General features: G+C 44.5%; 1 protein-coding gene across 1 annotated transcript; it reads left to right on the top strand.

Moving 5' to 3' along the window:
• Positions 1–457: 457 nt before the first annotated feature.
• Positions 458–27,055, top strand: LOC130478857 (zinc finger protein 345-like). The gene is made up of 3 exons (XM_056851100.1): positions 458–607; positions 1,639–1,765; positions 25,437–27,055. The coding sequence occupies exons 1-3, from the start codon at positions 458–460 to the stop codon at positions 27,053–27,055; spliced, it is 1,896 nt and encodes a 631-aa protein (XP_056707078.1).
• The last annotated feature ends 528 nt before the right edge of the window (positions 27,056–27,583 follow it).

The following is a 27,583-nucleotide window of genomic DNA, read 5'->3' as shown; positions in this document are numbered from 1 at the left end:
ATTGGAGCCGCGTTGCGTTAGTCGTCTGCGAAGGAGGGCTGCCAACAGTGGCGGACTGGGTCTAAAAATATTGCTTGCCAGGAGACAAAGGGGGCCCACCCACAACTATAAGGCTATCATTTAATTTTTATTAATTTTTATTTTTAACATAGTGTCTAATGTTTAAGGGGCCCGCCTAGGGCGCACACCTCAGAGGGGCGCAGACTGGCCTGAGGGGCACAGTTTTAAACAGATCAGTTTCTTGGGAGGGGGGGAAGAATGCAAACTGAAAATGCATATATATATATTGGTTAACTTTAAGATAAGTCCCACAACAGTGCTATGGAATATAATTAATTATGACGTCTTATTAAAAAAAAGTTTTGTGCTTTTATTTTTTCTGCAAGACATCTACTTTTGAGAACTGGTTAGCACTGGGGGGTGGGCACGAGTAGTCAGCCTTGCCCAGGGCGCAAAAATGCCGCCTCCTCCTCCTCCCCGCGCGCCTTGTGCCCAAGGGCCGCCTCTGGCCCGACCCCTGCTGGCGGCCGGCGGGACTGCGGGTGCTGCGAGCGGCAATGGCGCACTTCCGCCAGGAGGGGGCGGCCGAGAGCAGCGCTTTGCCGCTGTAGGATGGGGGGGGGGGGCAGCGCTGCTTTCGTCCCCGAACGGCTCCTTCGCCATGAGACCCTCAATAAAGTGCCCCCCCCTGCGATGGGGCAGGACTTGAGCTCGGCTCAGGACGGCGCTCTCAGCCCCCCCCCTCCTGCATCAGCCTTTGGCCATTGCATTCACCCCCCGCAGCCCCCAGGGTGTCCTTTGGGGCGCCCCCCCCCCAGATGCATCGACCCCTTCCTCCGGATCCCCGGCGGAGCTTCCAGCCTCTCTGGCCAGCCCTGGGCGGGCTCCTCTCCCCAGCCCGCTAGAAGGGGGGGGGCTTTCCCAGTTTCCCTCGCCCACCTCCCCACTTCTCTCTGTCCCCCTCCCTCCCTCCCCGGGAGGGCGCACAACAACACCCCTGCGGGGTTGGCCAAAGAGGGGGAAGCCAAAAGGAGAGTCCGGGTCTTGCCCAGGGGGATCTCCCGACTGCGGAGCCCAGATCCCCTTGGAGGAAGAAAAGGCTGCTCTGGGGGGGGGGGGAGGCGACTCTAGGGCACGGCACCCTACCGCCGTCCCGACACCCAGGCTCCACCCCCCACCCAGGCTCCACCCCTCAACTCTCTGGAATTAACCAATCCGGATTGGGCGCCCCTCGGCTCCTCCTCCCTCCTGGACGCCGGTTGTTGGCAGGGGACTACATTTCCCAGAAGGCCTCGCGAGGCCCAGAACAATAAACCCACGTGTTCTCGGTGTGGGAAGAGGGGAGGGAGGACAAAGGGGTCTGGGGGCGCCATGGGGTCCCTCCGGGGGTCTCCTCCTCCTCCTCTCCCTGCTCCTTCCCCCCGGCGGGAGGGGGAACCCGGGTCTCGCAGGTCTGCGGGGGAGGTGAGTGTTGGGGGGCTGGGAAGGGTCCATCAAAGGGATCTGGGGGGAGGGGTGCAAGAGGGGGAGGTTGCCGGAGGGAGGGTGGGGAGAGAGATGGGGGGCTTCCCCGGGCAAGATCTGGGAATGGGGTGGGGGTCGTGTTCCCACCCCCTCTCGTGTGTCCCCCATCTACAGCCCTGCCCCTCTTCTCTGCTGAGCCCCCCAGCCCCCGGGGGTCCCCGACCCTTTTCAGCACAGTGGGGAGTGCAGACACTGCAGGGTGGGCGCAGCAAGAGCAGCAGCGAAATGGCTGCGCCAGGAGGTGGGGGGCCAGACCCCAAAAGTCCCCCAGGGGATAGCTTCAGCCCCACAGGGCAGATCCTTTTGTGCCGCGGAGGCAGCTGCAGCCAAAGCAACGTTTTACAAAATCTGCCCAGACAATCAGATCTGCAAGAGGCACTCAGGAGCCTCGCAGGGCCCAACTCCCTCCGCCCACTCCCCAAAAACACTTGGTGGGCACCAGAAAGGGTGTCAGCAGGCATCACTTTGGGGGACCCTTGGCCTGACCCAGCAGCTGTGTTCATTGTCTGTCCTGACTGCCCCCCACCCCTTAGCTGGCTGCGCTCGCCCTGTTCTTTCCCCCCACCCCCCACAGGCTATAAACTCCCAAAGAGGCATTTGGCCATATTCTGCCCCTATAATGGAAGTGAGGTTTTGGTGTGTCTGGACATTTGGTTTTTGTGCGAGGAAGTTATTACTTGCATCAGTGTTGTATTGCAACCTGTGCCCTGACTACAGCCAAAGGACTAGTGTTATTACAACGTTGGAGGAATAAATCCCCACCTCTGATAAATCAATGGATCGAGCCCCTTAGAACTTTCTCAGTATTTAAAGGCAGGGCATATAGATGACTACCGTGTATGGACTTCTTTTTAGACATGTGAAAACATTTTATAGAGACTTAGTGGTAGATCTGCCACCACTGTTGTTACATGTCTCTGTGAATCCTTTTGTTTTTAGTTGCTGGATTTTGAGTTTTTCACCCTTCAGTTATTTTTCTTCTTCTTTTTTTGAACTATAAATAAATAAAGTATGTTATACCTGTCAGACTGAGGGGTGGGGTGGAAAGAAGGCAATTTTTCACTCCATCAGTTTAATGTTTTGCATCATTTTAATTGACTGGCCAATGGGGTTCTTTTTTCACTCTGGAATTCTTGGAGATAGGAATAGAAGATCAACTGAGCCGCATTTTCCTCTTTCAGAGATCACCAGTGTCCTTTGAGGAGGTAGCCGTGTTCTTCACTGTGGAGGAATGGGCTCTGCTGGATCCAGACCAAAGAAAACTCTACAGGGAAGTTATGGAGGGAAATTATGAGACTGTGGGCTCTGTGGGTAAGGATCATTTCCCTTTTACCAGGAACACAGAAGAGAACAGAGGGGCTGGCATCTTCCTTTGGCCCTCTTGAATTTCTGTACATGCTTTTGTTTGCCCAGAAGAAAGAACGGAGCTCCCATACCTGGGGATCATACAGCGTCTGAAAAAGAGAGCATAAAGTGCATTGGTGCAAATGTATTCATGCTGTAAAGAGAAATGTGTCAAAGAGGAAGGCTTTGATTAGGGAGAGATGGACGCCGTTCTAGATGTCTCCCAGCCCTTTTTAAGATCACCCACCTCCGTGGTAAACCAGGGGGCTGGGTGTCATCCCACAAGTGGGAGAGGTGGATGAGGGGTGTCAAAGAGCTCCAGCCAGCCTCCATCAGTTGGGCTGCTTTGGTTAGGTGTTTAGGGTGGTCAAAAGTTTCCCAAAAAGCAAACCATTAAACTCCGGGCTTCCACCCCAAGTTCAATGAGTAGCTGCCACCAACTCTGGACCAAAAGTTAAGCTTCCAGGCAAGGGTCCAGAGTAACCCCTGCCAAGCTTCAAATTCAGTGTGGTACTTTCCTTGCCAGGCTGAGACCTAGCCAGGGCAGTTCACACTTCTTAAAAGGGTTTACACAATTATAGTGCGGACAAACACACACAGGCACTTCAGATTCAGCCTTGGGAACTCACAGAAACTACTAGACAATTCCAATAATAATAGGCATAAGATTTATTTAAAGACTTGTGCTCGTTTACAGAAAGATAAAAGTTACGTGAGGCATTTAGCACAAAACAAGAAAGCTTCAGTATTCTAACTACACATTTCAGTTGAAAAGGCAATTGCATAAAGTTAGGCAAATCAGGCAAATAGGTAAAGCACATAGGTGATGCAACAAGTTACCAAGGTCCAAGAGGTTAGCATCTGGATGTCAGCATGCTGGTTCCTTCAGTCAAGCATAAATTCATTCTATGAGGCAAAACAAAGTTTGATGAAAGGTTTTAGGTGCGCCAGTGCACCCCGAACCTCCATGATTTCTGATTCTAAGGTGGATCATTTTATCCCCTCCATCTCACTGGCCAATGGCCATCTAGCCAATGAGATAGCAAGGATATCAATTAAACCAGAATTAATTTGTCATGTCATCTCTGGTCACGGGTGTTAAGAGCTGATTCGCATCCTGCAGTAATGCGAGCCACCTAGAAAGACTTAAACTCAGAGATAACGTTTATGGTCCAATTTGTTCCTATTTGTTGCCTGGGAAAATTCAGGGCAGCTGTTATCTCCGGTCCTCTGACCTTCAAAGGGTACTTTCCAAAACCGAAAGCACATTCCACAGTGATTTGTGAGAGGCCTGTTTTTGTTGTTTCAGGCCCCAAAGATTAATTACCAGAGTTTTAATATCAGAGATCACTAGGCCTGAAGCCTGAACCCTTGTTTAGTAAGAAGGAAAGCAGGGTGAAGCAGGGTGCTTTCCTTCACAAGGGGCAACCTTGTCAGTAGCTTCTAAGGAACTCCACATTCTTCCTTTCCACGACGGCCTCAACAGAACACATGTTTGGAATCCTAAAATCCCCCAGAGCTGTTTGGAATTGAGTAGGATTCACGAGCCTCTGTCGGCGGAGCATTTTAACCCGGTCTCTCATGCAGGGTGTGGAGGCCAAATTCACCTTGGTTTTACATAGGCAGCGAATTGATTAATGAAGGAACAACTACAACAAAAATCAAAACCAAGGAGTAAGAAGTTATGGAGAAACAATATAAATGTATTTTATCAAAAATTGATACAAAATATACCAAATTTTTCCGTGCATAAGGCGACCTTTTTTCTTTAAAAATTAGCCCCAAAATTATACACGGAGGGTGGCTGTTTCCGCGGGCCCCTCCCATGACAGGTGGAGCCAGCGGCAACAGCCAGCTCTTTCCCCACTGGCTCTCTTTCCCTGTCAGGCAGGGAAAGAGAGAAAGCCTGGGCTGCTTTATACAACAATATGGACACCAAAAAAAGACATTTTTTAAAAAAATATATATTATATGATCAGTTTTGCCTTCCAGAAGTAAACAACTGCATAATTTTCCTCTCCATATTCCTCTCCAGTGGGGACCAAAAGCAGCTGACATTGTTCTCCTGCTGTCCATTTTGTTCTCCCCTGCACAATGCAGGAAATTCACAACCAGCTCCCCCCTACATCCCCAGTGACCCCGTCTCCACACCCAGAAGATGGCAAAAAAAACACCCAACCCTCCAGGATTCCTGGCCCATCTGGCCTAGGGAAAAATTGCTTCCTGACTCCAAAGTGGTGATCGGCACTACCCTGGGCATGCAAGAAAGGGCCACGAGAGCCAAACAGTGATGCAAACCTTCCTGCCCTCCTCTCATGATCTGCCTAAGGTCATAGAATCAGCATTGCTGACAGATGGCCATCCAGTTTCTGCTTAAAAACCTCCAGGGAAGGAGAGCCCACCACCTCCCTGTGAGGTAGTTCTGACTGTGAGGGAATGCCTGGCCCAAGGTCACCTGGGAAGCATCCAGGAAGAGTCTTGGGTGTTTGAAGCTGGGTCCCTGAGGTCGTAGTCAGACACTCTAACCACTACACCACACTGGCTCTGTTAGCTCAGAGAAGCTCCTTTTGTTTTGTACCGGGGGGGGGGGGACATTTTTCACCCTCCCAGCCTGTGCTGCTGTTTTCCTCTATGGGGACACAAAGCAACTTATGTTGTTCTCTCCGTTACACCTCACAACTGTTGGAAGTAACGTCTAGCATACAAAAGAACTGAGAAAAAGACCCAGCAGGGGGTGGGCAAGTGGCCAGCTAGGTAGGGCAGTAAGGGTAGAGACCCTTCCATCCCTTTGTATCACCTCTTTTTTTTATAGAATTTTTATTAACAGTTTTCAAAGTATAAAGGTTACAGAAAAAAGAAACAGAAAAAATAAGGACTTTTAAGCAAACCAGAGAAATACCCCTTAGCTTTATATCATCCACTATATATTTAAATTCCTTTTACTGCAATATTTTCTTTACAACTCTTTCATAATCTTCATAAAATCAATCTTTGCGTGTTAGCCCCGTGTACAAAGGCCTTATGCCAATCTCTTTTAAAATCTTCTACATCGTTTCCATGTAGACTATAAGTTAATTTGGCCAGTTGTACAAAATATAATACTTTATCTCTCCAGTCTTTTAAAAGAAGCCTAGTTTCTCCCTTCCAGGTTTTAGCCAGTGTTATTCTTGCTACAAGAACAACAGCACGTGGGCTCACAATAAGAACTCATATATTGACACAAATTTCTGCAAATTCACTGACATATATTTTCTACAGACAAATCAACAAAAAATTGTACTATGCACCAATTATACTAAACACCTAATTCCAACAAAATAATTTTAAATAAGACCCTCAAGGAACTTAAATTTAATCCAAGGTAAGTGGAAACCATAGCGAGGAAATCCGGGTCCCTTTCAGTTTGCCTTGCATAGGAAGGTCGGGTTATATCACCCACCAATATCGTCCCGTAGAAACTGATGGAGGTGTAGCAGAAATAGTTCAATAACAACAAGATGATACCGCTAGATCGGTAATCGTTTCACATAAATGTTGCTTCTTCAGTTGGTCTTCTTACTTGATACCAAATGAATTTACAGGGCAATTTGCCTCTGAAAAAATATACATACACTTAGAAATATAATCCTAAACCAAGGAATTAACAATGAGAAAAAAATACTTCCTAACCACTTTAATATCAATAGACTCAGAGAGAGTCTATGGCTCTTCTTTCCTTCAGAGAGGTACAACATACAATTTACTACCAGAAAGCTGAGCCAATAAGTACAAGTCAGTGGCAGCTGCACATAATCATTTAGAGCTGATGTCATTTAAAGAAAACATGCCAAATCAAATTCATTATTAAGGCCAGCAGGGGTCATAGTTTTAAAGAGAAATATTAGTTTCATTTCTTGTCTATGTAAGATTTTAACAATATCCTGCTGGTGATACGGTCGCTGTTTGTATTTCCAAAGGGCAAAAAATAACATATCATTCTCAGAGTGACCTTTTTGGAGATAGTGCTCAGTTAGAGGGGCGTCCATTACTTTTGCGCGTAAACGCGCCCTATGTTCACCAATCCTTACTTTTAATTGTCTCGTCATGGAGCCAATATACAAAAAGAACACGGGCACAAAATTGCGTATACGACATTGAGTGACAAACAATTACTAAAGTGTTTTAATTGAAATTTAAAATTGAACGCGGAAGAGCTTACTTCCTTAACAAGCAGGCTATATGCACAAACTGAGCATGCACCACATTTATGGTGGCTGGTGATGTTAACCCCTGGTTTACTCATCACATAATTAGTTTTTACCAAGTGATTCCTCAAAGAATTTGAGTTTTTCTAAGGCCGAACAGAGGTGGCTGTTGGCATCCAGTCACATTGTATAAAATATGCCAGTGTCGGTTCACTATTTTTTTAAGCTCGTTTGTGAGATGGTTAAATTCTAAGGATGCACAGATCCTAGGTGCTTTATCCTCCCGGTCTGTCCTGCGTCGGAGAAGCAATTCACGACTGTAATTGTCTGCCCTAATACACGTTTTTCGAATCACTGCGTGGCTATATTCTCTAGTTTCTAATTTGATTCTGATGTAGCTTTAATATAATCATGTTGGAAAGTGGCGTTACGTTTTAATCTTAAACATTGACTAAAACAGGGGTAGGGGAACATCAGGCCCGGGGCCATTTAAGGCCCGCAAAATCATTTGGTCTGGCCCTTTGTGGGTCCTGGCAGATTTCTAGCTCAGAAGGATCTAAGATTGGTGATCCGCACCCTATCGCGGACAGGAATAGCCTCTATTCAAGGCAGATGTGTGTTTGTTTTGCTGAGAAAAGTAACCTTCCCCCCGCCCTTGCAGAAGAGTCATTAGCTATGGAGCTGCTAGGACCTCCCAAGAAACTGTGTTAACCCTTTCCCACCCGGGCCATGGTTAGCTAATTTTTAAGTTGATAATTTTGTATGGCCCGAGAGTTATGTTATAAATATCCAAATGGCCCTTGGTGGAAAAAAGGTTCCCCACCCCTGGACTAAAAGGTAGGTTCAACCGGAGATGTAAAGGGTGGTGTGAACTAAAGTGCAAGCCTGCCCCAATGTCTGTGGGTTTGTGAAAAGGCTTTACCACCACTGTATCCTTCTGGGTCCTAAAGATCATCACATCCAGAAACAAGATGGCTTGCTTATCATTTCTTTTGGTAGTAGGCCTATTAGGCAGAATTCCGGTTTCCTTTTTACTTTCCCGTAAATCAAATTGTTAGTTTTTCTTATAACCTTTTTCCAAACAATTTTAACTACATTGCAAGACCACCAGGCATGGAAAAATGTGCCCTTTTGTTCTTTACATCTCCAACATTTGTCTGAAATAGATTTGTCCATTTTGGCCAATACCTCTGGAGTTATATACCATCTGTAAAAGATCTTATACATATTCTCTCTTACACTACTAGCAATTGTAAATTTAAATTCTTTTTTCCAAAGTCTTTCCCAATCTTCTAGATAAATATTATGCCCAATATCTGCTGCCCATGCAATCATAACCTTTTTGACTCTTTCTTGTTCTAGATTGTATTCTAATATCATTTGATACAGTTTAGAGATCATACCTTTATTTTCTGATTCTAATATTACCTCCAAGGTTGACTTCTTATCTATAAACCCTAACCTTTGATCTTTTTGAAATATATCATTTAATTGGAAATATTTAAACCAATCTGAAATACCTAATTCTTCCTTACTTTTTAGTTTCCATTGACCATTTTGATACTGTATATATTCTCTATATATCTTGCAGTGAGGGTCTATATTTGGGCCTCTTCTTGAAAAAACCTCCAGGGGTCTAAGCCATCCTGGAGTTTTAGATTCAAAATCTCTCCTATATCTCTTCCAAACTTGTAATAAGCTCGCTCTTATAATATGATGCTTAAAATCTTTATTCACCCTGTCTTTATCATACCATAAGTAGGCATGCCAACCAAATCTCATACTGTATCCTTCCAAATCGGGGTTCATTGGTTCTTGTAGGTTATCCGGGCTGTGTAACCATGGTCTTGGTATTTTCTTTCCTGACATTTCGCCAGCAGCTGTGGCAGGCATCTTCAGAAGGGCCATTAGACCAAACAAAAATCAGAAAACTCAGGAAAAACAGTCTCCCATAGGAAAGGTATTCTTGCCATTTATTAAAGAACTCACTGATAGGATGGAGAAACTTTTGAAAAAACATAACCTACAAACAGTGTTTAAACCCACCAAGAAAATACAACAGATGCTACGATCAGCAAAAGACAAAAGAGACCCCCTCACCTCTGCAGGCGTATATCATATACCTTGCAGCTGTGGACAAGTTTACATCGGGACAACAAAACGCAGCACACAAACAAGGATAAAAGAACATGAAAGATACTGCAGACTGGGCCAACCTGAGAAATCAGCAGTGGCTGAACATGGACTGACACAAACAGGACACAGGGTCTTATTCCAAGACACTGAAAGACTGGACAATTCTACCAACTATTTTGTCAGATTGCACAGAGAAGCCATTGAAATTCATAAACGTCAGCACAACTTTAACAGAAAAGAAGAGAGTTTAAGAATGAATAAGGCTTGGCTTCCTGTCCTGAAAACCTCCAGACTAACAAAGACTATAGTCAATAATAGCCATGCAGATTAGCTTTGGATTTCACACATTAACAGATCACTTCAGGATACAATGGTTCCATATTAACATACCACACCCTCATTAGCACACTACCTTGATACTTACAGGACAATGATTAGCACATTACCTTTGATACTTTTTGCAGGACAATGATTCAGCTCAACCCAACCCCTTTCTGACTATATATTACTCTTCCTACACACTTGACACTGAGAGACACTGTCCTTCAGTGTTACTCCTCTGAAGATGCCTGCCACAGCTGCTGGCGAAACGTCAGGAAAGAAAATACCAAGACCACGGTTACACAGCCCGGATAACCTACAAGAACTAATAATCTGGGATTTTCTAATATAATCCATTGTCTTAACCAGACAAAACAAGTGGCTTCATAATACCACTTGAAAGATACTGCAGACTTGGCCAACCTGAGAAATCAGCAGTGGCTGAACATGGACTGACACAAACAGGACACAGGGTCTTATTCCAAGACACTGAAAGACTGGACAATTCTACCAACTATTTTGTCAGATTGTACATACCCTCATTAGCACATTATCTTGATACTTACAGGACAATGATTAGCACATTACTTTTGCAGGACAGTACTCAGCTCAAACCCAACCCCTTTCTGACTATATATTACTCTTCCTACACACTTGACACTGAGAGACACTGTCCTTCAGTGTTACTCCTCTGAAGATGCCTGCCACAGTTGCTGGCGAAACGTCAGGAAAGAAAATACCAAGACCACGGTTACACAGCCCGGATAACCTACAAGAACCAATGAACTCTGACCGTGAAAGCCTTCGACGACATCAGAATTTATTTTTTTAAAATGGTGAAAGATCTTTCTCCTCTTATTTGGGGAATTAGAGCCATTTATATTCCAAGATAATATCTTAATAGACATTGATTTCTAAAGTTTCTCCCTTCCCCCCTCCTTCAATAACCCTAAATAAACAAATCAAATTATACTCAGTCCCGCAGTTAACCTCCTCCCTCCTTTCTTGGTTTAAACAGCATCAGAGTCCTCTTCCCCTGTTCCCCTCCACTTGCTTCTGCTTTCTTCTGATCATCTGGTGTTCTCCAATCCCTTTTTTAAGCTCTTTGTCATAACGCTGCAGAAATTCTTCTTCCTTCAGGGTGTCCAAAATTCTATCTCTCTTTCCCTTATTAAAAAAGGATACTCCTTGTGGTGTTTCCCAGCGAAATTGGACCTGGTTAAGATTGAGTCTTTCTGTCAGAAATTTAAAGTCCTTTTTCTTTCTCAAAATTCTCAGGGGAATTTCCTTCATAAGGTGTAGTTTTTCTCCCTCAATTGTTAGTGGGTCTTGGTAATGCTGACGAAATATAAGATCTCTGTAGCTTTTAGAATGTAGTTGGAGTATGCAATCTCTGGGTATCTTACTTATCTTGGCATAGGCGGAGTTAATTCTATAAGCTGCCACCAGCATGCCTTGTATGACGTTTTCATCATCCTCTTTCAGAAATGTTGCCAGATGTGAAATGAGGAAGTCTCGCAGATTCGCTGTTTCCCTTCCTTCTGGAAGTCCGCGTAGTCTTATCATTGACTCCTTCATTTTGAAATCCAACATTGCAATCTTATCCTGATGCTGTTCTTCCCTTCTCTCAAGCCCCTCTACTTTAGATTCCACTGTCTCCATCTTTTTCTTTGTATCTTTACTGTCTTGGCAGATCTTTTGAATTTTTGTCTCCATTTTATCTTGTTTTACAATAAGGCCAGTGAGACTGTCCTTTAAAGTGTCAGTTGCTTTAGTGTTTTGTTGCACAGATTCTGATTGTTGTTTCAGGAGTTCTGTATGTTGAGAAATCTGTTGCAAATGGTCTGTCAAGATCGTGGTATGTTGGTTTAAAATCTGCTGATTTTAAATTACTGTCTCATGGATAGATGCCAGCATCTCCTCCATACTCAGTTTAGGTTTCGTTTTGTCTCCCTTGTAAGTCTGGGGCGTAGCCATTGTTAGTACAGTCAATGTCTGGGGAGACAATATGGAAGCCCTTCTTAACGGGATTGTAGACAGTGAAACTTGCTGAGTTGTTAAAGATTTTTTCTCTCCTCCTTTTTCTCCATTTAGGAGCTTTATGGCGGGCTGTTAATCTTTGCAGGAGCAGGGGGGTGGGTGGGTCTTAAGCTACTTCAATTCACATGCCATCCCGAACTGTTTCACACAGTCCTAGTTCAGTCCTGTAGAGCTTTAAGTTTTGGAGAGTATATATATATTTTTCCCAGTGAGCTGTTAGCTTTAAGTCATTCTAAAAATATATCCATTACCAAGATGTAACCAGACGTGTGAATCTGTATATTCCTTTCTAACAGCTCAGACTCGGCAATAGGAACACTCCTTCCCCCCCCTTCTTCGTCTGCTGAAAGAGTTGTAAAAAAGTCTTTTAAGATTTATGGCTTATTAACACCGCTGAGAGGTACTTCAGTTTGTGACTCATAGGTAATTCAGAATTATTTAGTGCTTAAGTTTATTGCTTACAGTTCTCTTGAGCTTTCCATCCGGCCATTGTGAGATATCCATCGTGGCGCCGGCAGCGTCCCGTCACCGCGACCATCATGACTCAGCCAGAGCCTCGCTGTCGCCTTGGCCCAGGAGCCGCTGTTATTTGCGCCCGGTGTCACTCACCTCCATACCCCAGAGGTGGTGTTTTGAAGTGGGGGATCCAGCTGGAAACCCCTCTTCTGTCCCTTCTCACCGACGTGCGAAGAATTGCACGTCTGTGCTCAGAGCTGTAAACCCCGGAAGTCCCTTTGTGTCACCTCTTGACTGTCCTTAGACTGATAATCTCAGGTCTGTTTCCTCCTCCAGCTTGAAAGTCACTTCTCTCTCCCTCCTTAGCCAGTTAGACAGCTAGAGGCAACCTCTGTCTCTCAGCTTTTGTATGTGAAACATAGTTCCCTAATAGACATTTAACTTTTTCTTTGATCAGTGATTGTGCTGCTTCTCTGCGTACTTAGCACTCTGCCAACAACAACAACCCTGTGAGGCAGGTCTGTCAGAGACCCAGTGGTCCAAAGTCAGGCAGCAACCTTCAGTGGCAGATGGGAGATTCGAACCCAGATCTCCATGATCCTAGTCCGACATTCGAATGACTTCCATACGCAAGCTCTGCCAGGTCGGGGAAGTGGTTAAACCCTGTGGGGTTTTTTTCATAGAATGAATCTTTTCCACTCTCATGTCTCTGCTATTCGCACTTTCCTGGCTTCTCATGAGTAAACCATTGCTTCTATTTCTAAGAACGGAGGGATGGAGCAGAGCTAGCAGGTTAATACCCGATTGCCTGAATGGATCTCTCCATGCCCTTCATGGGATGTAAATGGGTTAGGACTTCCTTGCCTAAGAAGTCTCTTTAAGTTTTTAGCTCTTGCGTGATCTGAATACGTAAGGATATCTTCAATATTTACAAGTCTTCTTGTGAGACTAAGGAACACCTTGACTGAGGATTCCCTCTAGATATCCAGTTCTTGCTAGGATTGGAGGTCTGGACTGAATGCCTACAGACTTCTCCATCTTTTAAGTAAGGTGGAGACTCTTAGTATCTATCAACCTTTGCGTGGATTCTAAGAGTTTAATAGTCCTCATGGACTGAAGGAGCTTAGATTTTTCTAAGTCTTTGCTCCCTATAGATCTCTCCATCCTTTGGGTGGAGGCACTGAGATTTCCTTAATTCTACAAGGGATTAATGGGTTCTCACTAAGATCTATCTAGCCCTTACATGAACACTTCAATCCTCATAAACATGGAAGTTCTTAAACTTCCGTTAGACTTAATTCTTACACAGAACTCTTTAGTCTTTTAATGGATTGAAGGTTCATGGAGCTTTCTAGATCTTGTATTGAACTAAGGGTTCACATACAGATCTCTCTAATATTGGCACAAACAGAGAGGCTTCTAAACTCAATTCTTACACAGAACTCTTTGACATTTACATAGCTTTAAGCTTTGCATAGCTGTCTAGTTTGGCAAAACTAAAGATGGCATGCACACACATACGAATCTCCCTGATCTTAGCATAGATCAGAGGCCTTTCATAGGCTGAGAACACTGAGAAGACTTAGATATTTTTCTAATCTTGAAATGCCTTTTACAAACGAAACTTGAAATGCCTTTTACTTTCTCAGTTTACTTTCCGCATTGTGCAGTTAGCTTTAGCTTTTCTTACTGGGGCAAGTGACGGCCGATGGGGAAGTGGAGGGGTTTGAGAACTGATTGGGCCCTACGCCTGCCGATAACAGGGAGAAGGGAAGTACCGAAGCACGCAGGACCGGAAGTGAATTCCCTTGGTGCACCAACTAAAAGGTTTGTCATCTAAAACTACAAAAAGGGGACGACGGAAGGTCCGCAGCTACACAGTTTCCAGCTGACTTCCTACTTCCTGTTTCTTGTCAACCTAGAGCGTCCCAAAAAAACTCGATGGTACTTCAAATTTTAAAAACTCATTTTTTAGCCATTCTGTTTGGATTTCTAGGGGAACATCTTAGCGATTAAGCTCAGCATGAACTACTATACCCATACTCTGGAAAAACACTTTTTAAGACTTGCCAAAATCGCTAAATAAAATACCAATTATATCTTCAACCTGTCAAAGGTCTGGATTAGTGCATACAGCATTGCCTGCAATATGTAAATCTAAAGAACTCTTGCAAGAAGTAAATATGGAAAAAAATTCAAGACATGTTTGCTAAGCAAAATGAGACAGCTGCAAGACAGCACGAACAGCTATCAAAACAACAGGAGCAGATATCAAAGCAGATGGATCAAATGATTACTATGAAGAATACCTTAACCCAGACAATGACTCAAAAAATTGAGGAAGACCTTAAAGACCTTAAAGAAGTGCCTCTACTTGACAAGAGAGATGAAGAACAGAAGAACTCTGTAGAGGAACTGGAAAACCTTAATAAGCAAAGTGTAATAATCCGGCTGACGACAATGGAGTTGAATGTGAGTTACTTTGATTTTTGTCTCTTTAACCTGCTTGATGAACTTTTCAATACCTACTTGGACGATTTAACGAGAAGAAAAACCGGAGCTGTCAGGATTTCGATTGCAACGTGGATTCACTATGAAGACCATCTATTTGCAGAAGAGGCTTCACTAACAACCTCCAAGGATGCCCTTCGACGTTTATTGTTAATGGCGAATAGAAGGAAATGCTGGAAATTCCGGGCAAAGGGACTAATTTAAAAGAGTTTGGTCTTTCTTGGGGATATGATAAAAGGAACTGGTTAAAAGGACTGGCTTAAATAGAATTTGAACCATATATGAAATTGATTCACTAGAACTATAATATGTTTGAAATGAATATTAGAGTGAAATGGAAGATTTACAAAATATTTAATCTTTAATAGAAATGGAGGGAGGTGTAGGGGAATTCAATATCTTTTCTTTTCTGATTAAATAACTCTCAATGGTTCCTATTTGTCTTTCTTTTACTGTTTATCTTAACTGTTAAACTATGTGTTTAATATTTTTGGAAAATTTTAATTTTCAATAGGACCATTTAAAGATTACTTTTTGATCTAATCCCTTATTTACACCTTTTATTAATTTTATATTAGGTATTGATTTAATGATGTTAGATAGGATAAGAATATGTTAATTAAAATAGTGTTGGGATTTAAAATTTATTTTTAGACGGAAGAGGGAGAGGGGGAAGTCAATTTATTGTTAATTTGGTAGTATTCGTTGTATTTTAGTATTATTGTATTTTTAATACTGGATACTGTTTTATATGTTGATGTGTCAAATTAAGAAAATTTAAAAAAATATTTTTTTAAAAAAAACTGCTTGTGCCCTGCCACATTGGGTGCTTTACACTTGCGGAATGGTGCATTTTCAATCCATTTCCAATGTATTTTGCAGCTGGGTTTTGCTATGTGGAGCAGCAAAATCCACTTAAAGAACATAAGAAAGGCCCTGCTGGATCAGACCAAGGCCCATCAAGTCCAGTAGTCTGCAGCAGCACCATCCTGCCTGTGTTCCACCACAAACAAAATAATAGGCATGCTCCTCTGATACTAGAGAGAATAGGTATGCAGCATGACTAGTATCCATTCTAACTAATAGCCATGAATACCCCTCTTCTCCATGAATATGTCCACTCCCCTCTTAAAGCCCTCCAAGCTGGCAGCCATCACCACATCCTGGGGCAGGGAGTTCCACAATTTAACTATGCATTGTGTGAAAAAATACTTCCTTTTATCTGGTTTGAATCTCTCACCCTCCAACTTTAGCAGATGACCCTGTGTTCTAGTATTATGGGAGAGGGAGAAAAACTTCTCCTTGTCCACTCTCTCCAAACCATGCATAATTTTATAGACCTCTATCATGTCTCCCCTCAGCCACCTTCTTTACAAGCTAAACAGCCCTAAGCGTCTTAACCACTCCCCATAGGACAGTTGCTCTAGTCCCCTAATCATTTTGGTTGCTCTTTTCTGCACCTTCTCAAGCTCTGTAATATCCTTTTTTAGGTGCGGTGACCAGAACTGTACACAGTATTCCAAGTGTTGTCTCACCATAGATTTCTACAAGGGCAGTATGATGTCAGCAGTTTTATTCTCTATTCCTCGTCTAATTATAGCCAGCATGAAATTTGCCTTTTTTACAGCAGCCGCACACTCGGTCGACATCTTCATGGAGCTATCCACGACCACCCCAAGATCCCTTTCTTGGTCTGTCGCCGCCAGCACAGATCCCATCAGTGTATATGTGAAGTTGGGATTTTTTGCCCCAATATGCATCACTTTACACTTACTCACGTTGAATCTCATTTGCCATTTTAATGCCCATTATTCCATATTCAGAGATCCTTCTGGAGCTCTTCACATTCCGATTTTGTTTTAACCACCCTAAATAATTTGGTGTCATCTGCAAACTTGGCTACTTCACTGTTTAACACCAACTCCAGGTCATTGATGAACAGATTGAAAAGCACCAGTCCCAACACAGATCCCTGAGGCACCCCACTGCTCATATCCCGCCATTGTAAGAACTGACCATTGATTCTTACTCTCTGCTTCCTATTTTTCTACCAGCTCTCAATCCATAAGAGGACTTGTCCTCTTATCCCATGATTATGAAGTTTGCTTAGCAGTCTTTGGTGGGGGACTTTATCAAAAGCTTTTTGGAAATCCAAATACATAATATCCACAGGCTCATTCCTGTCCACATGCTTATGGACGCTTTCAAAAAACTCTAATAGGTTAGTGAGACAGGACCTACCCTTACAGAAGCTATGTTGGGTTTTGCCCAGCAGACCTTGCCCTTCTATATGCTTGACAATTCTATCTTTAAGAATGCTTTCCACTAATTTACAGACGTTAAGCCAACTGGCCTGTAATTTCCTGGGTCCCCCCTGGAACCTTTTTTATAAATGGGAGTTACATTGGCCATTCTCCAGTCCTCTGGCATAGAGGCTGATCGAAGGGACATATTACATATCTTTGTTAGAAGTTCAGCAAATTCTCATTTGAGTTCTTGAAGAACACTAGGATGAATACCGTCTGGTCCCTGTGACTTGTTAGATTGCAGTTTGTCTAGACTTTCTAAGACTTCCTGCCTTGTTGAAAACTTGCAAACAATCGTTAAGGCGCATTGGAGGTGGATTGAGAGTGCGTTATTCAGAAAGTGTGAAAGCGCCCGTTTTGTGTGTTTGTGCTGCAGTTGCTTTCTTGTTATCCTTGGAGGGGGAGGGGAAAGTGGCTGAAAACATTTTTTTAAATGTGGAGATGGGCTGAGGCTCAGTGGTAGAGCATCTGCTTGGCATGCAGAAGGTCCCAGGTTCAATCCCCGGCATCTCCAGTTAAAGGCACTAGGCAGGTAGGTGATGTGAAAGACCCCTGCCTGAGACCCTGGAGAGCCGCTGCCAGTTGGAGTAGACAATACTGACTTCGATGGACCGAGGGTATGATTCAGTAGAAGGCAGCTTCATATATGTTCATACACCAAAGATACTCAAAGACTAAAATAACACATAGAAGACCTTAAAGGTCTATTAATCCTTAACAATGGATTGGAAATGTTCAAATCTCTCTAGTCCTATTGTACTAGAGAGGTTGACAGATGACATGATTGGGTAACGTATGCCTGCTTGCTATTATGATATTCTAGATACTTTGAATTAAAACACTTTTAACTAAATCAGATTTTAGGTACTGAACTAACCATTTTTACAAGATTTCTGTAAACTGTTATATTTTCTAAATGAAATACTATTATTACTTTAAAGCAGGGATGGGGAACCTCAGGCCCGGGGGCCGTATGCGGCCCCCGAGGACATTTTTTGTGGCCCTCGGGAGCTCTGGGGCCCTGCTGCGGAGGCGGGGCACAGGGCGGCCCTCCCCGAGGGTGTTCCTGGGGCCGCGGATTACAGGGGCGCTGCGGCACCCTTTGGACCTCCTCTCACCAACTGTCGGCTGTTGGTCGGCGAGGGGAGGGATGCTTCCCCCAAGGTTGCCCCCTACATCGCTGCGTGCAGGAATGCCGCGGCACATTGTAAGCCCCTCTTGCTGCCTGTCAGCTGTTGAGCAGTGAGAGGAAGGCGGGGAAAGAGGCCAGCGGCTCCCGGCAGCAGAGCATGCATGTGGGAGCCGATCGGGCTTTGAGAGGGGGGCTTTTGTGGACTCTGTGGGGGGGGGGGGAGCATGGAGACTGGGGTCTGGTCGCGTGGGGCTCTGTGCGCCGCCATGTGTGTGTGTGTGTGTGTGTGGGCGGGGGAAGTGGGGAGACTGGGGCCCAGTGGCGCGGGGCCGGCGTGTGTGTGTGGGGGGGGAAGGCTTTTCTCTCTTCCTCTTTTTCTGTCACTCTCCTTTCTCTCCCTCTCTTTCTTCCTCTTTTTCTGTCTCTTTCTTTGTCTCCCTCCGTCCTTTTCTTTCTTTCTCCCCCTCCATTTCTTTCTCCCTTTCTCTCTCTCTCTTTCTCCCTCCCTCCCTTTTCCTCTTTTTCTGTTTTCCTTCCTCCCTTGCCAATCGACTGTGGTCTGCGCTCCCCTGGTGCCTCGTTTGCTCGGGCCCACCGCTGGCTGCCCTCCCGCCTGGAGGGGGGAGCAGGGGCGCCCTGCAGGCCTTCTCTGTGTGGCCTCCCCTGGGGTTGCCAACCTCCAGGTGGTGGCTGGAGACCTGGCAACCCTAGCCTCTCCCCCCACCCCCACCAGGAGATTTATACCTGGTATGGCCCCTGAATGATGTTATAAATGTGCAAATGGCCCTTGGCTGGAAAAAGGTTCCCCACCCCTGCTTTAAAGGTTTGACTCCTGCTTATTAGGTGTCTAACTGAATAAGATAACTCAATTTTTCTCAGGAAGGGATCGATTCTAAGAGCATAGGCACTGAAACGCACTGACCCGCAACAGTTCCTTCCATTTGTGTCTTGCTGTTGCAGGGAACTACATTTCCCAGAAGGCCTTGCAAGCACCAGAATGGTCAACCCTGCGTATTGATGGTGTCCAGAAGGAGGTTTTTCCTGGAGCTGGAGAGGGGAAAATATGGAATATGGAATTCAGCAGAGCCTCTCTTCTTTCTTGTTTCCCCCGGCTTGAGGGAGAATTAGACTCCTGCACATCTGCAGGAAAGGTGAGTTTAGGACTTCCTCAAAAGCTGTTGGGCAAGAATAGAGGAAGGAGAGAAATTACCTGTGAAAGTAGAAGAGATGGCCAGTGGGAGCATAGAGAGAGATGCTTCCCCAGCAAGGTCTGTGCAGGGGTGTGTGGCTGCTTGTGTCTTCACTCTCTTGAATGTATTCCAGGCAACCAGCCTGCATTTATGTTCTTATTAAAACTCAGGGGGACCCCTGGTCTCATGCAGGGGGGCTCCTTGTCTGTCCTTACTGGGCCCCGTATCTCACAGCAATGGTGTTTTTTGCCAGCTCCACTGGCTACTCCCAAGGAGGTGTTTGGCCGTGTTTTTTTTCTCCTATGATGGAAGAACTTTAAAAACCTGTTGCTTCCTCTAGAGCAGGGGTGTTGAACTCATTTGTTAGGCGGGCCAAATATAACATGAATGTCACTTGGTCGGGCCAACGATGTGCACCAAATAAATATATACATACATACCATAAAATGTAATGCCAGGTACTGGAGATACAAACTTTATAGAAGACACAAAGTCAATTAATGATATTGTTTTTTACTTAAAACACAAACAAGTTTACAACAATAACCCTCTTACAGTATTTTATTTGACAGTCTTATTGTTATTGTTTTAAGTACATTTGTATTTTAACAACTGAAATAAAAATAATATCATTAATTGCATATGTCTTCTATAAAGTTAGTCTCTCTACCCCCACATTAATTTTTAAAAACTTTTAAAACTGGGGTGGTGGCGGCTGCTGCCTTGGCAGGCAAGCCCACAGCTGACATGCCAGCCCATATTTGAACTGGGGGTGGTGGGTGCCTTGCATGGCAAGCTTGCAGCAGGCTCACCAGCCCAGATCTGGACGGGGTGTGTGTGTGGCTGCCTTGAATGGTGAGTCTGCAGCCCTCCCCCAGTCCAGAAAAACAGGGAAAGAGAGGGAGAAGAGAAAGAAAAAGGGAGAAAGAGAGACAGAAAGAGTGAAACACATAGGAGAGAAAGAGCGAGAGAAAGAAAGAGGGAGAGAGAGAAAAAGAAAGGGGGAGAGAGAGAAATAAAAGGAGAGAGGGAGGGGAGAGGAAGGAGGGAGAGAGAAATAGAGATTGAGAGAAAGAGGTATAAAGAAAGAGAGAAAGAGGGGGAGAGAAAGACAAAGAGGGAGGGGGGACGGTGCTGGTTGGTCTCCAGGGTTGCTCCAGCCCTGGGAAGAAGAGTTGGTTTTTATCTGCCAACTTTCTCTGCCACTTAAGGGAGAATCAAACCGGCTTACAATCACATTCCCTTCCCCTCCCCCTCCCCACAACAGACACCCTGTGAGGTAGGACTTTTAATTTGACTTGACCAAGAGAATCCCAGTTCTTTGCAGTTGTCTGAGTTCGTATTTCTTGGGGATTTCCCATAAATTATAACAGTCAGAGGCTGGAAAAAAAAACTAATGGAATTTTTCTTTGTCCTTGGTTTGATGTATTACATTCTTTTCATCTTATTGAGTGGCCAATGGGATTCCTTGTTCTTTCTTGGATGCTCGAGGACAGGAATTGATGATGAACTGGGCCATATTTTCCTCTTTTAGAGATCTGCAGTGTCCTTTGAGGAGGTAGCCGTGTTCTTCACGGAGGAGGAATGGGCTCTGCTGGATCCAGGCCAAAGAAAACTCTTCTGGGAAGTTACAGAGGAAATTTATGAGACCGTCGCCTCTCTGGGTGAGTATCATTTCCCTTTTATTATGAGCACGGAAGAGAAGGGAGGGGATGGCATCTTCCTTTGACACTCCTGAATTTCAGGAGACCTTTCCTTTTGCCACAGAGGAAGGAATGGAACTCCCGCAGCTGGGGATGTTACAGCGCCAGAAAAGGAAAGCTCTAAATATTTCAATACTGTTTGTCAGGGAATATTTCTCTGGAAATCTTAGAAGAATGGTGAAGTGAACTTTGCCCCCTTGCCCTAGACAAGACCCCCCCCCCAACCTTCCTTCCCCTGGAAGTTCTTGATGTTCAGCTGTTGTTCTGCTTTGGCACTTTCCGCTTTAACTTTCACCAGTAGTCGTTTCAAGTCTTCGCTGTTTTCTGCCAGTAATGTGGCATCATCAGCATATCTCAATATGCTCATGTTCCTCCCCACAATTTTCACTCCCAACTTCCTCTAAATCTAATCCACGGTGAGAACTGGCCATTGATTCCTACTCTCAGCTTCCTATTTTTTAGCCACCTCTCAATCCATAAGAGGACTTGTCCTCTTATCCTATGACTATGATGTTTGCTTAGCAGTCTTTGGTGGGGGACTTTGTCAAAAGCCTTTTGGAAATCCAAATACACAATGTCCACTGGCTCACTCCTGTCCACATGCTTATTGACACTTAAAAAAAACTGTAATAGGTTAGTGAGACAGGACATCCCTTTACAGAAGCCATGTTGGTTTTTCTTCAGCAGGGTTGCCCTTCTACATTTAGAAAGGGTGGATCTGATCACTAAGAGCCAGCATGGGTTTCTGAAGAATAAGTCATGTCAGACTAATCTTATCTCCTTTTTTGAGAAAGTTACTACCTTGCTGGATCAGGGGAATGCTGTAGACATAGTTTATCTAGATTTTAGTAAGGCTTTTGATAAGGTTCCACATAGTATTCTAGTTGACAAATTGGGAAAATGTGGGTTAGATCCTATTATTGTTTGATGGATCTGCAACTGGTTGACAGATCGTACCCAAAGAGTGCTAGTTAATGGTTCCTCATACACTTGGAGACAAGTGACTAGTGGAGTTCCTCAGGGATCTGTGCTGGGCCCTGTGTTGTTCAACTTCTTTATAAATGATTTGGATGAAGGAATAGAGGGGATGCTTATTAAATTTGCAGATGATACTAAAGTTGGAGGGGGAGCAAATACGGTAGAAGACAGAGCCAAGATGCAGGATGATCTTGACAGGCTGGAGAAATGGGCTAGAACAAATAAAATGCACTTCAACAAAGACAAATGTAAAGTTCTGCATTTAGGTAGGAAAAATCAAATGCATAATTTAGGATGGGGGAGACTTGTTTGAGTAGTAGTGTGTGTGAAAAGGATCTTGGGGTCTTAGTAGACCAAACACTGAACATGAGTCAGCAGTGTGATGCGGTAACTAAAAAGGCCAATGCAGTCTTGGGCTGCATCAACAGAAGTATAGTGTCCAGATCACGCAAAGTGATGGTATCACTTTACTCCGCTTTGGTTAGACCTCAACTAGTGTACTGTGTTCAGTTTTGGGCACCACAATTTAAGAAAGATGTAGACAAGCTGGAACGTGTCCAGAGGAGGGCAACAAAAATGCTGAGGGGTCTGGAGACCAAGTCCTATGAGGAAAGGTTGAAGGAGCTGGGTATGTTTAGCCTGAAGAGGAGAAGACTGAGAAGGGATATGATAACCATGCTCAAGTACTTGAAGGGCTTTCATATAGAGCAGGGTGCCGAGTTGTTTTCTGTTGCTCAAGAAGGTCGGACCAGAACCAACGGGATGAAATTAAATCAAAAGACATTAGGAAGAAGTTTCTAATAGTTAGAGCGGTTCCTCAGTGGAACAGGCTTCCTCAGGAGGTGGTAAGCTCTTCTTCCCTGGAGGTTTTTAAGAAGAGGTTAGATGGCCATCTGACCTTAGGCAGATGATGAGAGGGAGGCCATCTTGGCCACCTTCTGGTCACTAGGGGTGTGGAGGGGCAGGTAGTTGTGAATTTCCTGCATTGTGCAGAGGGTTGGACTTGATGGCCCTGGTGGTCCCTTCCAACTCTATTATTCTATGATTCTACATGCTTGACAATTCAATCTTTAATAATACTGGCCCCGCATTCTGCTGGGTGAGCCTTTAATTGAGTTAGGCTCCTCCTTGCCTGAGGCAGACCACAGTTAGCTGGGCTCTGAGTAGGCATAGGAAAGAGAGCTGCTGAACTGGGAGTCTTGAGAGGCAGCATGTCTGGGAAATTATCAGGGAAGTACAGGAAAAACTGAACCACTTAGAATCATAGAATAGTCACTTCTCTCCAAGTGGATGAGGAACCATTAACTAGCACTCTTTGGGTACGATCTATCAACCAGTTGCAGATCCACCTAACAATAATAGGATCTAAACCATATTTTCCCAATTTGTCAACTAGAATACTATGTGGAACCTGTCGCTGGAGCTAGCGGATTAGGCAGACGTCCCAGGAAAACCACCAGAGAAACCTTGCTACATAAAAGCAGTGCTTGATTTATTTACAGTGTTCAGATTCACAGCAATCTCCTGCACGAACTCGATCCACTATATTCTTCCACACAGGGGTTATAAAGCCATGCACCTTTATACATATTACTGCCACTAGGCACCAATCAGGCCAGAGCTGAGTCATTCTCCTTAGTGCTGCAGGTTGCATCAGTTTTTGGCCTAATCTGGTTCAGGCTGGTTTAGTCAGGTACTTTCCAGGTCATTTCATCATCTAGATTCCCCAGATCTAGATTTTGTTCTTCCAAACACTAATATGACAGCCTTGCTTACTTTGACACTCCTTCTCAAGGGTTTCATATTCGTTATTTTGTAGCCTGTAGGCTGTTTAGCTTGGAAAAAAGGAGGCCAAGGGGAGACATGATAGAGGTCTCTAAAATTGTGCATGGTTTGGAGAGAATGGACAGGGAGAAGCTTTTCTCCCTCTCTCATAATACTAGAACACAGGGTCATCTGCTGAAGCTGGAGGGTGAGAGATTCAAAATTGATAAAAGGAAGTATTTCTTCACGCAAGACATAGTTAAATTGTGGAACTCCCTGCCCCAGGATATGGTCATGGCTACCAACTTGGAAGGCTTTAAGAGGGGAGAGGACATGTTCATGGAGGAGAGGGGTATTCATGGCTACTAGTTAAAATGGATACTAATGATGCATACCTATTCTCTCCAGGATCAGAGGAGCATGCCGGATATGTTAGGTGCTGTGGAACACAGGCAGGATGGTGCTGCTGCAGTTGTCTTGTTTGGGGACTTCCTAGAGGCATCTGGTTGGCCACTGCGTGATCAGACTGCTGGACTTGATGGGACTTGGTCTGATCCAGCATGGCCTTTCTTATGTTCTTAAACAGCATTGCTGTCAGATGACCATCTAGCCTCTGCTTAAAAGCCTCCGAAGAAGGAGAACTCACTATTTCCCAAGGAAGCCTGTTCCACTGAGGAACTGCTGTAACTTTCTTCCTAATCGGTTCTTGTAGTAGGTCATCCGGGCTGTGTAACCGTGGTCTTGGTATTTTCTTTCCTGACGTTTCGCCAGCAACTGTGGCAGGCATCTTCAGAGGAGTAACACTGAAGGACAGTGTCTCCACTTCAGTGTTACTCCTCTGAAGATGCCTGCCACAGTTGCTGGCGAAACGTCAGGAAAAAAAATACCAAGACCACGGTTACACAGCCCGGATAACCTACAAGAACCAAATTTTGACACTGTTTGATTTTGGATTCCAATTGTAACTTAAATTTTTTCTTTTGTGTTTCCTCTATTATTTTTTCTTAATAAAGTTAAATAAAAAAAGAGGGCAAGTCCTCTTATGGATTGAGAGCTGGCTGAAAAATAAGCAGAGTAAGAATCAATGGTCAGTTCTCACAATGGAAGGATGTGAGCAGTGGGAAGCCTCAGGGATCTGTGTTGGGATCAGTGCTTTTCAACCTGTTCATCAATTACCTGGAGTTGGGTTGAAAAGCGAAGTAGCCAAGTTTGCTGAAGACACCAAATTATTCAGGGTGGTTAAAACAAAATCAGACTGTGAAAAGCTCCAAAAGGATCTCTACAAACTGGAAGAATAGACATTAAAATGGCAAATGAGGTTCAATGTGAGCAAATATAAAGTGATGCATATGGGGCAAAAAATGCCAACTTCACATAGACACTGATGGGATCTGTACTGGCAGCAACAAACCAAGAAAGGAATCTTGGGGTGGTAGTGAATAGCTCAACGAAGATGTCAATCCAGTGTGCTGGCCATAATTAGATGAGGAATAGAGAATAAAACTGCTGATATCATACTGCCCTTGTACAAATCTATGGTGAGACTACACATGGAATACTGTGTACAGTTCTGTCATGATGCATACATATTCTCTCCAGGATCAAAGGAGCATTCCTATTATCTTAAGTGATCTGGAATACAGGCAGGATGGTCCTGCTGCAGTTGTCTTGTTTGTGAGCTTCCTAGAGGCACCTGGTTGGCCACTGTGTGAACAGACTGCTGGACTTGATGGGCCTGGGCCTGATCCACCAGGGCTTTTCTTATGTTCTCAAAACAAGAGAACTGTATCTGCTAACTATTGTTTGTACCTTTTCATTCTTGTTCGATTTCTGTCTCTCTTTTGCAGTTCCAGAATTGAGGGAGATGGTGAGGAAGAAGGAATCATCAAGGTTGGTTATTGGAAAACTTGAAGTTCTGCAGATGGAAGTGAAATCTAGGGATCAAGCAGTACCAAAGCGAGAGTGCAGAAGGAAAAGGAAAACCAAAGGGAAGCAGAGGAAGAAATTTGTTGGCTATCAGACCAGAAATCAACCTGAAATCTCAGCCCAAGAAGAAATACGGAAGAGAAAGAGAAGGACTAAGGGTGCCATAAAAGACACAAGGTTCAGCTGGAAAACATATAACTGCCTTGAGTGTGGGAAAAGCTTCTATTGTAATAGTAAACTAACTCAACATCAAAGGGTTCACACAGGGGAGAAGCCATACAAATGCCTGGAGTGTGGAAAGTGCTTCTCTTGCAATGGCGGCCTAACTCAACATCAAAGGGTTCACACAGGGGAGAAGCCATACAAATGCCTGGAGTGTAGAAAGTGCTTCTCTAGCAATAGCGAGCTAACTTTACATCAAAGGGTTCACACAGGGGAGAAGCCATACAAATGCCTGGACTGTGGAAAGTGCTTCTCTCAGATTGCCCATCTAACTCAACATCAAAGGGTTCACACAGGGGAGAAGCCATACAAATGCCTGGAGTGTGGAAAGTGCTTCTCTCAGAGTACCCATCTAACTCTACATCAAAGGGTTCACACAGGGGAGAAGCCATACAAATGCCTGGAATGTGGAAAGTGCTTCTCCTGCAGTGGCGACCTAACTAAACATCAACAGGTTCACACAGGGGAGAAGCCATACAAATGCCTGGAGTGTGGAAAGTGCTTCTCTTGGAGTACCCAGGTAACTAAACATCAAAGGGTTCACATGGGGGAGAAGCCATACAAATGCCTGGAGTGTGGAAAGTGCTTCTTTTGCAATAGCGAGCTAACTAAACATCAAAGGGTTCACGCAGTGGAGAAGCCATACAAATGCCTGGAGTGCGGAAAGTGCTTCTCTTGCAATAACCACCTAACTAAACATCAAAGGGTTCACTCAGGGGAGAAGCAATATAAATGCCTGGAGTGTGGAAAGTGCTTCTCTCAGAATTACTACCTAACTGCACATCAAAGGGTTCACACAGGGGAGAAGCCATACAAATGCCTGGAGTGTGGAAAGTGCTTCACTTGGAATACCCAGCTAACTCAACATCAAAGGGTTCACATAGGGGAGCAGCCATACAAATGCCTGGAGTGTGGAAAGTGCTTCTCGTACAATTGCAGCCTAACTGAACATCATAGGGTTCACACGGGGGAGAAGCCATACAAATGTCTGGAGTGTGGAAAGTGCTTCTCTCAGAATGGCGACCTAACTAAACATCAAAGGATTCACACGGGGGAGAAGCCATACAAATGCCTGGAGTGTGGAAAGTGCTTCTCTCAGAATGGCCACCTAACTGCACATCAAAGGGTTCACACAGGGGAGAAGCCGTACAAATGCCTGGAGTGTGGAAAGTGCTTCTCTCACAATAACACACTAACTTTACATCAAAGGGTTCACACAGGGGAGAAGCCATACAAATGCCTGGAGTGTGGAAAGTGCTTCTCTTGGAGTACCCAGGTAACTAAACATCAGAAGGTTCACAGCAGCAAAGCCACATAAAAAGGGAGTGTGGAAAGAAGTTCATCTACAGCTGTTTCCTTACCTTACACTGGAATAAGTTTAGCCAGCTTCACTCATCAAATAGCCACAGGAAATGGTGTGTAAGAGTGCCCCCCACCTTCATACTTGGATAAAAGGGTTGAGGAGTCTTTAATTTCATTTGTTATCTTTGATCCACAAAGCTTCTACTCTGGAAATTTTTGTTGGTCCTTGAGGTGGTGATAATGTTCAGTTTTCTACTGGTACAGAATAGCAGGGAGGGAAGGCGGCATGGTGTAGCCCGATCTCATCAGATCTCAGAAGCTAATCGGGGTCAATATTTGGGGGGCCACCAAGGAAGACATTGCAGAGGAAGGCCCTGGCAAACCACCTCTGCTGTTCAGTTGCCTTGAAAGGCCTTTGCTGGGGTCACCGTTAGTCACCTGTGACTTGATGGCACTTTATGCACACACAAACACAATACAGAACAGCACAGTCACCCACCTGAAACTGTTTTCATAACCCATGTACATTCAATTGCTATGGAAG

This window comes from Euleptes europaea, chromosome 6 (assembly GCF_029931775.1).
Source record: "Euleptes europaea isolate rEulEur1 chromosome 6, rEulEur1.hap1, whole genome shotgun sequence".
In the NCBI taxonomy this organism is placed as follows: Eukaryota; Metazoa; Chordata; class Lepidosauria; order Squamata; family Sphaerodactylidae; genus Euleptes; species Euleptes europaea.
The sequence above is the reverse complement of the archived record's forward strand: the minus strand, read 5'-3'. Positions and strand labels throughout refer to the sequence as shown.